General features: G+C 33.1%; 1 protein-coding gene across 2 annotated transcripts in view; it reads right to left on the reverse strand.

Annotated features, from left to right (window-relative positions):
- Nucleotides 1-405: 405 nt before the first annotated feature.
- GNA13 (G protein subunit alpha 13) overlaps nucleotides 406-16,524 on the reverse strand; it is a 51,112-nt gene continuing 34,993 nt past the window's right edge. Inside the window, exons 3-4 of one of the 2 annotated variants that reach the window (XM_044675997.1) lie at nucleotides 8,466-8,516; nucleotides 406-1,836 (exon numbers count right to left, since the gene is read on the reverse strand). In XM_044675997.1, coding sequence (XP_044531932.1) covers nucleotides 1,264-1,836; nucleotides 8,466-8,516 — 624 coding nt within the window. In that variant the 3' untranslated portion in view covers nucleotides 406-1,263. The remainder of the gene's footprint in view (nucleotides 1,837-8,465; nucleotides 8,517-16,524) is intronic. The other variant, XM_044675998.1, reaches the window with a different exon arrangement.

Consider the following 16,524-nt stretch of genomic DNA (forward strand, 5'->3'; position numbering starts at 1 on the left):
GCAGTGAGAAATCAAATTTAATTTAATCACAGAGGTTTCTGAATTATAAAAATGATAACTTCTTAAAGCATATGCTTTAACACTTAAATGTACCTAAAAATAATGGCATTTCATAAATAGAAATTATGTAACCATATATATGTTGTGATTTTTGGACAGATACTCCAAGAATTAATAATGATAATTCTACCTAATGATTTGCTGGATATATAATTTGAAGGGGAAATGGCTGTCCATAGTAAGTTTCAAACAAACACAAAAATGCCTCAAAGACGAGTTACTGAAATGATCAAAATAGCAAATGAACAGTATCTATGAAGTTGCAATTGTATTTTTTTAAACAGTAAATCATTCAAATCATCTGAGACAAGATTTAAAAGTCTGACAGTTAAACAAATGAAAGAATTCTGAAAAGGCTTTTTTATTTTAAAAGTCATATTGCTAAGTTGCAAGCAGCTTTGATTTACTACTATTGCCAGAATATTCAGCACATGGTACATTATTAACATATCATCATTAAATGGGAACAAAGAAGAGTTTGATTACATTTCATGATTTACTTCTGACCAAATTACTACTTGGGCTTTGTTTACTTATTGGCTTTCCTTGTACCATCTGTGAATACTCTTTGATTAGCATCAAATCAGAAACGCTTATGTAAACTTTAAAATATTACGAACATTACTTTAAAAAGCACAAATTTTAAAAAATGTACAACCAATAGTTGCATATCAATTAAAAAACAGGCCAAATCTGTGATAAGCCCATGGAATGCCACCCCGTGGATCAAATCTTTTCCAACATTTCTTGCAGTGCAAAAAGTCACTGCAAGATAGAAAGATACACTGAATTTAAGGCAAAAAAGACACCTTATTTGTTTTTAAGAACTGAATCATCTTATCCACATACCTACAAGTTAACAGCTGCTACAGAAATATAACTCAGACTAGAAAAGTGAAAGAGACTGAAGCCTGAAGTTAACTGAGGTCTGCTACAGAATTACAATTTGATTTAACTTGAAGCTATAGTGGAAAAGATTCAAAGACTGAATCTGAGCAGAAGTTGGCAATAATGTGGTATTCATCAGCAGCTTTCAGCCACAAACCAAAGTCCACAGAAGACAACTATGGTTTTCCAAAAGTCTGACACAGGATTAAGGTTTTTTAGTCCTGTTGTAAACTGCTATTTATAAAAATAGACAACAACAAAATTCTCAGAAAACAAACAAACACAAAAGAGTATTAAAATAAAGTCTTTTGCACATCACTGTAGCATAAGCTGCTTGAGGTTATCATGAAGGATAGTATCCTTCACATCACGAAAAACAAGTCGAATATTTTCTGTGTTAATAGCAGTGGTGAAATGATGATATAAAGGCTTCTGCTGCTGGTCCCGGCGTTTGTTACGGAAACATTCCACCAGGAAATCTTGGACGTCTCTTAAGCAGTGGGGATCCCCTTCAAATTCTGGGAAATAGTCTTTGATGCTCACAATTTGCACTTTTTCCTCAAGCAGATCTGTCTTATTTAAGAAGAGAATTATGGAGACATTGCTGAAAACTCGGTTGTTGACTATTGTTTCAAAAATGTTCAGAGATTCCGTGAGACGATTTGTCAGTCGATCTTCCATAAGCACCTGGTCAAATTCACTTGAAGATACAAGGAAAAGTATTGATGTTACACTGTCGAAGCATTCAAACCAACGTCTCCTTTCTGATCTCTGACCACCTACATCAACCATTTTGAAAGGAACGTTTTTAATTTCAAAGTCATACTCATGAATGCCTTTGGTGGGTCTTCTTGCAAGCAGAATATCTTGCTGTGATGGAATGTAATCCTAGAGGAGAAAGATTATATTTATCATTTTACAATCCAGTGAAAAACTACTGTGATTCCTGATATACTTATTAACTGATATAATGAACAAATGTCCTAACAAAATTATATTTGTCAAAATTTTTTGTTTAATCCTAAGGTATCAAATTATCATGATTAGACTTTAATATCTCTTATTTTTTTTTATTTTAAACCCTTAACTTCTGTGTATTGACTTATAGGTGGAAGAGTGGTAAGGGTAGGCAATGGGGGTCAAGTGACTTGCCCAGGGTCACACAGCTGGGAATTTAATCTCTTAAAATATTTAAAAGCATCAATATGGATGCTCTGACAAAAAGAAATGCCATAAATCATAAGTAGTGTTTCACTAAGGAAAGACGATACTATTCTCATAATACCACTTCTTATCAATAATATACATTAGCTTTCTATTAATCAAACTTTTCAGCCAAGATTCCCAAGAATTTCATCAACTGCTCCCTTCATATATCTATCCAATTTCACCTTTCAATATTCTTCTACTCATCTACTATGTGTGCTAAACTAATAAATAATCTTTCTTTCTATCTCCTATATACAATAGACTTCAATTAATTTTTGTTGAATAAGTGTTATTCTCAGGATACTCTACTGCTATTATAGTGGGAATGATGCTTCATTTCAGATTTTCATAAGAAAGATACTTTCTAAACTTAGTTAAAGTAAAATAAAAATATGTGCTGTCATTATTATACATCCCTCAACTTTCTAACTCATGTTAGATTAGAACAGGATTAAAGTTTTCTAGTACGTTCTAGTGCTAAGTCTTCCCTGGTATCATGTTTATTATTAAACTGAATAGCTGCTTACAGAGTTCAGTGAGGCAAACATGTAGTGTGCCTATATACAGAGCTGACTTCCTCAAACAAAATTAGCCAAAAAAAATTTTTTTTGAGAGCTTCCTAATTTTTTTGTACAACTCCTTTCATAGTGGATTCTCTTAAAATACAGTAGAACAGGCAAACTAAGCCACTCCAGTAATCTGCTTATGTTATTTAACAGGTTCATTCTCTGTCAATATTTTTCTATAATTATAGCACATCACTGTCATTATTCTAATACTGTGCTTTTGAATAAAGATGCTAATCAAACTAATAAGAAAATCAGAACCAGAGCTCACGACCCCTATTCTTCAATACCTTACTTTATTCTTTTCTAAATATTATAGCATAATAACTAGTTAGACTATTGCTGTAAGATAACTATCCCACTGAAATGACAACAGAATGAATATAGAGTCAATTTAAAATTATTTGTACTTATGTAAGATCAGAGACATGGAATAATCCAAAGCATACAAAACTAGCTTAATTTTGTAAATTACATTTTAAACATAAAAATGAAGTTTTCAGAGTTACTTACTGTCCTGCTTTTTTTCATATCACATGTTCCAATAACCTACAGGAGTTACCTTAATTATTAATGATCAAATATAAATTACTTAATGAGCATCTACTATATGAACAGCATTATTGTGATACAGAAGTAAGATACGGTTCCCTATATCTTAGCTGACAATCTGTTTAGATAGATAAGACTAGTAGTAAAACAATGAGAGACAGTATAAAATAATTATTTAACTGAGTGCTAAATAATATAATAAAAAATATAAGTACTGAAAAAGAAAATTTCCTCATTATAGTACTAGGGAAATTCTGTGAAAAAGAGCTTGAAGAAACCAAGCAGGGTTATCAGAAAAATTCTGTTATGTCCAACTATTGAACACTTATTTGAATAGGTGCAATTACTACAACTAAATATTCTCAAAGAGAAATCTTTATTTCCCCCCACCAAAAATACAGAAATTTACCCATTTCTATCCCTAATACAAATTTTTTTAGTCACTAGGATTATATAAGTTTTTGACTCTTCTCTCTAACTCACCCCTATATTAAATGCCATCAAAAGTTGATATTCTTTTCCTTTTGAAATTCTACATTCTTCCTACACTTATCTCTCCATTTTCAGTATTATCACCCTAAATCCAGGCCTTTAGCTCCTCATACATAGATTACTGGTATTCTTGTCTCTACTATTTCTGTATTCATACTTATCCTGAAGCCAATGCTATTGCCTATATTCCTAGTTCAAATACCTTAATTTTTTTCCTCTTTATAATCCAAATGCATTCTACCTGCAACTATATTTCTTATTACAGTGCCTACTTTGTATCTGTCTACTTATTCATGCTGCCTTAAAAAAATATTTTTTTTAATTTTTTCCTACCTTGACCCAATGTTGACTTCTGCTGATATATAGAAAAAAAGACAATGGCAAATGTGTAATTACAATTTCATTATACCTGCTTTAAGGCACAAATTATTTTTTTCTAAACATATAACTACTACTTAACATGGCCTATACTGTGATAGACAGGTCAGTTCCTTTCAGACATCATCAAAGTTTCCCTCTCCATGTATCTTCTTTTACCCTTCTCCTTTCACCTAAGTAAATCTTACATGTCTTTCACAACTTAGATTTCACGCTTGGCCATAAACTACTATTAATGTATATTAGTTTTGCTTACCTTGCTAAGATTATAAATTCCTTAAAAACAAGAACTTTATCTTGCTCTACTTTTGGATTTCTACACAGTGATAAGCAAAGGGCAGGAGGTAAATCAGAAATAAAAATGAACACACTGTACAATGTGTTTTCTTGTACAATAAGCAAAGAGCAGTCAATCAATCAGAAAATTTGGTGAATCTTCTTACTTTTTATAACAGGTTTCCTATAAAAGTTCTATAGTGGCAGGATTATGCTACCCTTGCTTAGGTCCAGAAAAGAAATATTAATAAAATTCTTTTTCCATAACTTACTTTTTCTTCTAGAAAGAAATTTTTAAAATAATGGTTGTAAATAATTTTAATTATTACTAGGAAAGGAAATAAAATTCTCTTGCTTATTCATTCAACAAAAATAATAATCATTTGTTATTTATAAGGAATTGTTCTGTTGTAGCTTAGCTACCACTGAGCCAGGTTATGGGATCTGATCGACAGTACTTAATAAAAGTGAAGCTCTCTTGAATGCATGGGAAATACACAAAAAATCAACTAGGAAGGCCAAGAAAAACAACGATCCTGAAATGAAAATATTTTCATTCAAAAAGTATTAACATCAGTTCACCTTCTAGACTCTTTTCCTATTTTATGAGTACATAGGGCGATAAAGTAAAATGTGAATGTTTTCCCTTTTCAAATATGCTTTTTTTGAAACTTCTTTCTTTAGGAGTCTGAATGATCATAGCTGTTAATAGGGTATCTATTTTAATCCGAGGCAAGAAGAGTGAATTTCACAGAAAAGAATTCAAGAAAAGATGTTTAGAATATAAACTTTTTTTACTTCCAAACTGGATGCTACCACTTTTCCTGATGTGAAGGTACAAGTAACCATCTATAACAGTGATGGGCAAACTTTTTAAAGAGGGGGCCAAAGGAAAGGAAATGCTCATCTGTCAGTCTGTTTCTAAGGCAACTCTTTTGAAGTTTCATTGTATTGTATCCTACTCACTGTATACATCAGGTTAGGAATAATGTTGCGTGCCTGATAGAACATTTCAGGGGGCCACATCTGGCCGGCCAGCCGTAGTTTGCCCATCACTGATCTAGAAGGCTGCCCCTGTTCCTGAGAGTAAGAGTAAACACAGCACCTCCTGGGAGACCAAGGAATAAAGATCCAGAGGCCCTGAGAGAGATCAGAAGAACATTCTACTCTTCAGCCTTAATCTGCAGTTCTAATACTCTGGTTAGATTCATTCTCCCAATTTTTAATAATCTCTTAACCTTTGTATTTACATCACAGTGATGGGTGAATCCAAGACTACTGAAGGGCAACCATACTTCACAATCTCTGCTGCTAATTTTCTAAACCTCATTGATCTCAATGATACTCCTCCAATTTCGTGTTTCTTATTTGCCTATCCCTTCTAATGTGCCTACTGTAATTCCTAATATATAAAACTGTTCTTAATTTTAATTCTCTTCCCTAATACTTTTTCCATCTTCTGGGTCTCACTGAGACTTTTAGGCCATTTCAATAGTAGTTACTTTCTCTCACATATGACTCACTGAGAGAGTTAGAACACTTTTTGCCCTTCACTGTCCTTCTACCTAGATATAATCTCTCTATTGTCATCACTCAGCAACCTCTTCTCCTTTAAAGTTCAATCTCTTCAAATCTGTCATGCTTATCAGATTCTGGTAGCTATTATTTACCAACTTCCAGGACATTCTCCCTCCTTTTTCAGTGAATTCAGTTTCTGGCTCACAATATTACTCTCTATTCCAACTATTGCCTTCTTCCCAAGGGGCTTCCAAAATCCATAAAGTTCCTTCAAATAAATAACCTAGTTTTCCAGTTCCTCATTTACTTGACTTCTAAACATTTCATTTCAGCTTCACTTAAGGATGGCCATTATCATTAATTTTGCTATCATCTTCAAGTGCTCCATTTCAATAAAGAATTCCTTTATTCGATTAGCATTTCCTATCATTCTATTTATTCCTGTGCCTCTAGCTCCTCTCAAATCTGGTTTTTGTCCTTACTATGACCTGGAATAACTCTCTTACCAGTCTTTTGCCACAATTTCACCCCTATCCTGGGTCAATTCTTTCCTTCCAAAATTCAAATCCAATTGTGCTAACTTGTTACACTACAAATATCTGCTATTGTTCTCTAATTTTCCATCCCTCTCCCCACAGGGGCAGTTTCAAATCTCTTTTCCCCTCAACCTTCCAACTCTCCTTCAATCTACTATTTTTGTCTTATTTAATTAAAATAATTAATTTATTTTATTTAAACTCTTTAAGTTTAGAACATTACTACGGAAAACAATTTTTTAGAGATTATTTGCTCCCTCTTCTTTCTCTTCAATCTGACCATTCTTCCTTCTTTCAGTTCCTTTATTTCATCCCTAACCTACATATGAAAAAAACTCATATGAAAATGTCTTCCTTTCCTTAAGTATCTGAAACTCTTCCCTCTTTCAACTTCAACTTCTCCCTATCTACTGATTCTTTCCTTATTACATAAAAATGTATATATGTCTTCCATATCCATAAAAAATCCTCACTAGGTCCTATCATCCCTCTTACCGTTCTATTATCTCAGTGGTTCCCAAACTTTTTTGGCCTAACACCCCCTTTCCAGAAAAAATATTACTTAGCACACCCTGGAAATTATGAAACTATTTATTGAACTCAGAATAGAATGTAATACAAAAAAAGTGTGGCCATCACCACTCTCCTGGATCACTGCAGCACTCACCAGGGAGCAGTAGCACCCACTTTGGGAATCACTGTATTATCTCTCCTTTTCTCTGCTAACTTTGGAATTTTTATACTTGACTTCTCTTATGCTTGTATTCTCTTAACTTCTTTCTGAGTTTCTCACTTAAAATACTGCTCTAAATCAGCAACTTTTTAATGTGCCAAACCTAATAACTTCTGCTCTTTCCTTATCCTCCTTGACCTTTCTGCAAACTGAAAGTGCTGACTACATCTTCCTCTCTTTCTGTACAGTCTCTCTTCTCTGCTTTTTCAGGAAACTGTCCTGTCCTCATTCTTCTCCTTGTCTCTTCTACCTGTCTGACCACTTCTCAGTTTCCTCTGATGATTCACTATTTGTGGAATACATACCAACTGTGGGTATATCCTAAGGCTCTGTCTTGAGTCCTCTTCTTTTTTCTATATATTCTTCCATTATGGTTATCTCAATTTAATTTTCTATATAGTTGTCTCTCAGATGTATTTTGGCAGTTCTATTTTCTATTTTCTCCAGAGCTCTGTTCCAAGATCACCATTTGATTATTCAAACTTGATGTCCCAGAGATAGCTCAAACTCAGAATTTCCATAATAGAATGCATTAATTTTCTCCCTTAATCTGCCTCTTTTCCAAATTATTACTGTTGAAGTTAACACCATTCTCCCAGTTATCCAGGTTTGTAAACTTTGTTGTTACACCCTCAACTTCTCACTCTCACTCATCCTTGAACACACCACACAAGACTAACTCCTTACTCTGTGCCTTAGCACTATCAAATGTACACTCTCCTCACATCTGCCCTTTGGAATTTTTATTCTTCTGCTTAAGCACTACTTAATACATAAAGCCTTTCCTGATTCCCTTGTTTTCTAGTGTTCTGTCTGCCATAACTGCTATTCTTTATTTTGAATAAGCATTATATATGTATGTGTCTGTTGGTCTATCTATCTACATACACATACACACCCACCCACGTGTATATATTCATATTGTCTGCCCCATTAGAAGATAAGCACCTTGAAGGCAAGGGCTGTTTCACTATTGTCTGTTTCTCCAGTGCTTCGCACAGTGCCTACACAGTAGGCTATATATTGGAGTCAATACTGTGTATTGGGTCCAAGGCAGAAGAGTGGTAACAGCTAGGCAATGGGGATTAAGTGACTTGCCCAGGGTCACAAAGCTGCGAAGTGTCTGAGGCCAGATTTGAACCTACGACCTCCCATCTCTAGGCCTGGCTCTCAATCCACTGAGCTACCCAGCTGCCTGCTGATATTTTTAAATAGAAGAAAAACCCCAGAAATATGTACTCTAGGTGTAAAACTTACAGGTTCTCCAAGTTTATCCAAGTTGTCCAGAAAATACTTTACAGATTCCCCCTAGAAAACAAGAACAAAATAAACATATATTAATGCCTCTTAAAGAATGGAAAAATTGATTTCACAATTTCTATTACCCAGTCCTGCTGCATATAATCCAAATATATCTGTTTAATCACTAACGTTGAACTGAATGTTCTCTTCCAAAAACATTAAAATCTTACATTCCATAAAATATATTTAAAACTCTTACCTTCTTAGAATCAATATCAATTCTAAGACAGAAGAGCAATAAAATCTAGACAATTGGTATTAAATGACTTGCCCAAGGTGACACAGCTAGGAAATACTTCCATAAAATATTGAAGCCCCCAACAAAGACCATGAGCATTTCATTTTAGTGGAAAAAAAAAGTCAACTTGTCTTAGAAAGTTTTCTACTTGGCTTTTAATTTATCCACAATATGCAAGCTTTTTTCATAGGTCTACTTATGAATTTAGAGGAAAAAAGAACTACTGAGATAAAACTTGTAACTAAAATTTAAGCTTACTTCTTTTTTTCCTGAACTTTAATATCTCTGGAGTAGAAAAAATAGCAATTATCTTGAGAAAATGGGTAGAGATATTAAAGAAGTTAAAACATTTAAAAATAAACTTACAACAAGTGTATATCTTATTAAGTTATTAATAGTGCTACAGGCTCCATTTCTCTACTTTGCCAAAGTGGCTATCCTTTCAGAAGTACAGAAATTTTTACTAGATTTGCATGCTGCTAATTATTGCTAAGCTAGAAAGAGTATGTCATAATGGATATAAAGAGTCTTCCTTAGAACCAAGAAGAACTGGGTTCAAGTTTCTCCATTGATATATACCAGCCTTAAGGCTATAAGCTGAAAAGACAACATAGACTGCATTAGTAGGAGTTTCTTCACCAGGGAGTTTTCTATAACAATGAAATCACAGACTCAGTCCCTAATCATTCCTTTTTGAAGAAAAAATAAGAATGTCTCCCAAGGATCTGAAAATGTTGGTAATCTTCCAGAAAACATCACTAAGATGATTTTGAAAGGTGAGACTAACAACAAAAATTATAAACTATTTCGATCTTAGTTTATAGACCCTAGAGATATAAACAGAATCTTATTTTAAAGCATTACATCATATTAACTACTTTCAAAATAGTAACTGATTTTAATGGTGTTAAAGATTTTAAAAGATCTATCTTAAGTGACCCTCCCAAACAATTCTTTGAGCTATGAATGGCATTATCTACATTTTACAGATATGGAAAAGGTCCCTGAAGGAGGTAGCAATTATCTTTTGAGCTTCTTTCTCTATCTCTACACCACCCTATCAAACTCCTGACAAGTTGTCTACAAGTCCCCAAGTCTTTTCTTCTGAGTTTACCACTTGACTCATACCTCTCCACTCCCTCCCCAGTTTGTTATAAGAAGGGATTCTTTTTTTTTTTTTTACATACTTCAGCCTCTATCAACCAGCAAGTAAATTCTTCAGCTCATCTGAATACCTCTACTGTTCAAATGTTCCAGGTTCATGATATATAACTCTGAAATCCCTCTATCAGATCTTAACTAAGTACTTCATCTTTCCCTATTCCCTCCCAAACCTATCCTTCATCTTCCCTTCAAATGCTCTTCATTTTCTTTTCATTCACAATCTTGATTCTAGTTAATTGAGATCAACTTTACATTGTCCTCTATTAGAAAATATTTTTCTCCTTGTTCTATTGCTGTTGAAGTCCTGCCAAACTGTCCTTATTCTCTCTTCCTCTGGTCCTTTTAAGGTATTGAAGGAAGTCATATAATAACACTGATTATGTTTGCTACAAATATTATTATGTGACCTAAAGTGGTCCCTTACAGCCATAAGGCCATCCTGTTATTCTTTTAGTTGACTCTAGAGTTCTCTAAGAAAACCAACATATCAGTAAAAGATAATATTTTGCCTCCTCCTTGTCTATGCAAGAAAGAATTCCTCAATTTTTTGTTCATCTTATTGCTATAGCTAGAATTTCTAGAACGAAATGAAATAATAGTAGTGACATTGTAAATCTTTATTTTACTTCTTGATCTTACTAGAATGGCCTCTAACATTTCTCTATTGCAAATAATGTTAGCTTTTGGTTTTAGAAAATATTTAGCATCTTAAGGAATGGTTCTTTAATTCTAGTATTGTTTTAAAAGCAGGGGTAGCGGGGGCATTATCCTTTCTTGTCAAAAGCTTTTTCTTCATCTACTGGTAATTTTTGTTTTTTTTGTTAAGATCCATTATTTTCACTGAACCAACTGAATTTTCTGGTATAATCCAACCACAGTGTATGATCTTTTAAATATTTTTTGTAGCCTCTTTGACATTTTATTCAATATTTTGTGTCAATATTAATTAGAAATATTATTCTATAGGCATTATTAACTAGAGATCTATAGATGCCTGAGGGGTTCATAAACTTGGGAGGGAGATCCTTATTTCAATAGAATTCATTTCTCTAAAAACTTTCAATAAACAAGTCAATGAATTTGACTAAATATTATACAACAAAAACATAGAAAGCAATCCCATCAAACCCCCCAACTAAATGAAAAAACAAAATCTGAAAATTAGAGATAAAATTGAAAATAACAAAACTTTTAAAATGACAAATTAGGAGATAGGTTTTGTTTTTAAAAATAAATGAACCATTAGCTAATTTGATACAAAAACCAGTTAGTTGCCAGAGCAACTATAAATCCTATTTGTTTTCTGTACTTTCTGAAAAAGGGTCCAGAGGCTTCACCACACTGTGAAAAATTCTTCACACATCATAAAAGAAAAAGGTTATAAACATCTGAGATAGTTTTCATCATTTCAAAGAAGGAGTTTGAAAGGATAAGCTCTTTATCAATTTTTTACAATTTATTCTAGAATGAATTGTTTTTTTAATCGTTATTATTATTCTTACAAATCTTTTTGGTCCTGCAGTTTTATTCTTTATGGCATATTCAAATTTTTTTGCCTGAATCTGAATTATATTCTTGGTCTGATAACTGGCATATCCTAAATTTTTGCAAACACTAATCTATACAATTGATTAATTGGCATATAAATGGGGAAATGCTTTACAATAGTTTCTTTTATTTCTTCATTTCTTGGGATTTTTTTGATATTTGAAAATAATTTGGTTTTATACTTTCATTTTAGATAGTAGCTAACATTTATATAGTGTTTTTTAAGGTTTGCAAAGTGCTTTACAAATATTACCTCATTTTATCTTCCCAACAAATCTGAGTTGGATGCTATTATTATCCCCATTTTAGAAAGGAGGAAAATTAGGTTTAAAATGACTTGCCCAAGGTCAGATAGCTAGTGTCTTGAGGCAGGATTTGAACTTGGGTCTTCCTAACTACTAGACTTTTATTCACTATCACCTACTTGCTCTAGCAGCTAGCTGATTATGCCATATTAGCTAACAGTTCATTTTATTATTACAATATAACCTAGCACTTAATTGATCACTTAAATGCTTTTATTTTCAGTTTTAATTATTATTTTCAAATTTTGTTTTTCTGTTTAATTGGGGGTTTGATGGGGATGCTTTCTAAATTTTGTTTTATTATTAGATGTAGTAAAACTCACTTACTTCTTTGTTTTACCTTTTTTTGTGTGTTTTAAAGCCTTACCTTCCAGCTTAGAATCAAAACTGTGTACTGGTTCCAAGGTAAAAGAGTGGTAAAGGCTAGACAATGAAGATTAAGTGACTTGCCCAAGGACACACAAATAGGAAGTGTATGAGGCCACATTTGAACACAGGACCTCCCATCTCTGGGTCTGGCTCATGATCCACTAGCTCTGAGCCACCTAGCTGACCCACATTATTGTTATTATTATTACTTATTATTAGATGTAGTAAAATTCACTTCTTTGTCTTACCTTTTTTTGTGTGTTTTAAAGCCATCTTAGAATCAAAACTGTGTACTGGTTCCAAGGCAGAAGAGTGGTAAGGCTAGAGTCTATTGTTATTATTATTACTTAAGCATTATGTAGTTTCTCCACCTTTATTTTTAAAACCATGTCCTATTTTTTTCTTACTTTGAGATTTTGGCTATCTCTACTTTTCTGAATTCACCAGAAGCACAATATTGGCAGTTCTGCTATGTTTCAAAAATGCAAATTTGTTCAAATTTAATACACAACTTATATATATGGGACTATCCCAAGCAAAACACAAAGTTTGCTACTTTGCAATTCTCCCAAAAGAGCAATAATGAAAAAAAAGCTGCACCATTTTACAATAACTCACAACCTTTCCAATGGATGTCTTTGTCTACAAGCAAACTCTGTCATGGTAAAGTGGCATAATAAATATATTGTTTATTTTTTGGAGTAGTAGAAGTTTTGATGGAGAAGGGCTGGTCTGTACCACCTCAACTCCATCCCTTCCTCCAGGGCCCAGAGTTTTGGGGGCTCTATAGCTGGGGTGCAGGCTGAGGGGTGAGGCTAGGCCTTGGGCCTAGATTCAGCCACTTTTTACTTTAATATTCATGTATTTATTAATCATTTAACACATATAAAACTCAGTTACTGTTTTTTAAAATATGTTCCTGTATTTTTTTAATGTGTTACTGACAAAGTTTTTGAATTGTGCTCTAATCCCATTATCCTCACAAGCTCTGTGGTTTTTATTGTATAATTTTGCATAGCTCCATGCTTTCTATGATTATTAATTTTTGCATCAATATCTCAGAATTTGTTCTATTTTCTCTTATGTCCCTTTTCCAAAAAAAATGAGGTGGAGGATAAGAAAGAATCTGATCATCATTAATCTATAACTGAAGTGGTATGTTCCTCCTCTTTTCTTTCCGAAGTCAAGACCCTCATCACTATTTCTTGCATTTTCTTATCCTTTTAAATCCTCCTTCCCTAATTAATCCTCTAAAGGTGAAGTATATTTTATTTATGACTAATCCCTCACTAAACCCGACTCTCTCTTTCCTTATTTCTTCCAGGGTACATATTCCTTTTTCTCTCCTTTTCCTTTCTTCTCAAAAAAATCAATCTAGCATAGTAAACTCACAGGTAGGCCCCCCCCTTTTTTTTAATTTGTCTTATGTAATTCCTTGACACTTGAAAACAGTAGGACTTTAAAAGAGACACTTATCTAATTCTCTTCTATTATAATCTAAGCACTTCGTCAGTTTAAATCTTTCTAGTTGTTCAAATGTATTTACCTTTCTAGGTTTGTCTTGACTTCTTTGTTTGTATTTCACAGTTTCTATATTTTGCTGAGCTTATACTGCCTTTCTGAGCATTGGCATTCCAAACACTTTTTTTCAGTACCATGCATGCATGATCTTCTATTTAATGTTTCTAAGTCTTCCTTTCATCATATATAGAAAGAACACTAGAATTTATCATTAAATGGAAAAGTGAGAGAGAGAGAGAGAGAGAGAAAGAGAGAGAGAGAGAGAACAAGAACATATTCTTCAAGAAATGTCTACTACATAACTGAATGTCATTATGACTGTATCATGTCTCTGTGATGGGCTAAATAATCTATCTCCCAAAATCCTATTCCTTCGACAGGCTTCCTCCATTGACTTTAAACCAAATCATGTCGTGTTCCTTCTTCTAGTTACTAGAATTCTCACCTATATATCTTAATAAAAACAACGCTTCTCTAAATTAACTTTAAGTAACAGATTCACAATGCCATCACAAATATAATTAGCTAACTAGATGAGGTGTCAGGATCTATACACACATACATACATACACACACAGGAAACTACTATTTCATTTTATGTCATAAGTAGGATAACTTTTGGAAATCTATGCAATAGAGCATCCCTGTGTAATTTTTCAATAAAATTTTTATTAGTATCTTTTTAAAAAACCACCAGATTTTCTTCCAGTATTTTTTCCAATAACTCTTCCTCTTGGAATGCCATTCCATATAAGAAATATTTTTAAAAATTAAAAGAGACCAAAAAAACCCACCAAAACAAATCAATATGTTGAAAAAGTCTAAAAATTTACACAACATTCCATACTATGGACTGCCCCTGCTCTCGCTGTGTAATTTTGAAGCTTTCACTTTTGATTGTTTTGTGGTTGTTTTTCCCCATTTTCATTGTTGTAATCAATCTGTATATTGCTTTCTTGGCTCTGCTTCCTTCACTTCAAATCAATAGATTAATTTCCCCACATTTCTCTGTAATCATATTGTTTCTTATAGCACAGTTAATATTTCATTATATTCATGAACCATAATTTGTTTAACAATTTCTCAACTGACAGGTAATCTACTTTGCTTCTAATTATTTGCTACCACAAAAAGTACTGCTATACATATTTTTTTGTGTATTATGAGGATTTTCTTCTAATCAATGACCTCTTTGGGAATAAGTTGAATAATGAAATCAAAAAAGGTCAAATGATTGGAACATTTTATTCACTTTATTTTCATAATTCCAAACTGCTTTCTAAAATGGTTATACTCATTCAGGGCTCCATCAACAGTGCAATAGTGTGCCTTTTTAAGGCAGATAGGTCAGACCTGGAGAAAGAAGGGCCTGGATTCAAATCTGGACTCAGACACTTCCTGTGTGACACTGGGCAAGTCACTTAACCTCATTTGCCTAGCTCTGGCCCTTTTGCCTTAAGAGTTGTTACTAAGACAAAACATAAAGGGTCTTTTTTTTAAAGTGCCTTTTTATCCACAACCCCTCTAATATTGCCTATTCTCATTTCTCATAATCTTAAAATATAATAATAATAATTTTTTTAAAAAGTAAAACCAATAGATTCCTATTGATTCTAGGACAGAATAACCCCACCTCCACCCCGGCTAGGCTTTTAAAGACCTACATACTCTGACTCTAGCCTATTTCTCCTGAATTATTACATTTTATTCCTTTTTATGGCGCCCTACATTTCATCAAATCTTGTCACTCATATTTAGCATTTCATATTCCATATCTAATTTCTTTGTCTTTGCAGTGTCCCTTGTTCCTTGGAATGCTCTTAGAATCTCTATTTTCCTTCAAAGTTTTTCTCAAGTGCCACCTCCCACATGAATTCTTTACCAATTGCCCCCGCCATTCGTGTTTCTCTCCACAAATTCCTCTTCATTTATTGTGTACATATTTCTTATTTAATATTTGTTCATTGTTGTTTTCTACTCAAGCTTTTTGTAAAGCAAGGGCTGTTTTGTTTTTATCTTTGTATCTCATACTTCTGACATAGTGCCTGGCACATATTAGGTGCTTAATAAATGCTTGTTGATTGGCACCTGAACTAAGCCTTGAAGAAAAGCTAGGGATTTTTTAGAGACAAAAATGAGGAAAGAGTTCATTTGAAGCATGGGGAAAAGAGACATGAGACAGAATATCAGGTACAGGGTCCATTAAATAGGTTTGGATGGATAGAAGTGTTTAAGGGAAGTAATATATAACAAACTTAGAAAGGTGGGGCTGAACCCAGATTGTGAAGTTTTAAAAGTCAAACCGAAGTTTATATTTTGTCTTGGGGAGATTAAAAAAAAACCAACTCCGGATCTTTTTGAAGCATTAGGAATATCAATTTGATAGTTGAATAAAAAATGTATTGGACACAGGAGAGCTTTAGGTAGAGAAGTCAATAAAGAGGCTATTGTAGTAATTCAGGTGGGAAATGATTCAAGGCCTGAACTAGAATGGTTGTGATAAGTAAAGAGAATGTGATAGATAATGAAATATCTACTTTACTGGAGATACCATTCAATTTTTTAAACAATATAATTTAACATAAGGATCAAGGTACAATCACATGGTTTTATTTTTGAAAATGGACCTAACAAATAAGATATTACTAAATTAACATTCTATCTCTTACCTACCTCAAAGGGTTATTTTCAAGATCAAGGAGACAATACACCAAGGGAAAAAATTAGTATTATAAAATGAAAGGCATTATTATTATTATCCGGAATGCTGTTTTGCTTAAGTATATAGATTTTCTTGGAGAAATCCCGTGCAATAGATGCACCAATAAACTACTATCCACAGAGCAGTTGAACTTTTCATATTAGTTGT

This window comes from Gracilinanus agilis, chromosome 4 (assembly GCF_016433145.1).
Source record: "Gracilinanus agilis isolate LMUSP501 chromosome 4, AgileGrace, whole genome shotgun sequence".
NCBI classification, from domain to species: domain Eukaryota; kingdom Metazoa; phylum Chordata; class Mammalia; order Didelphimorphia; family Didelphidae; genus Gracilinanus; species Gracilinanus agilis.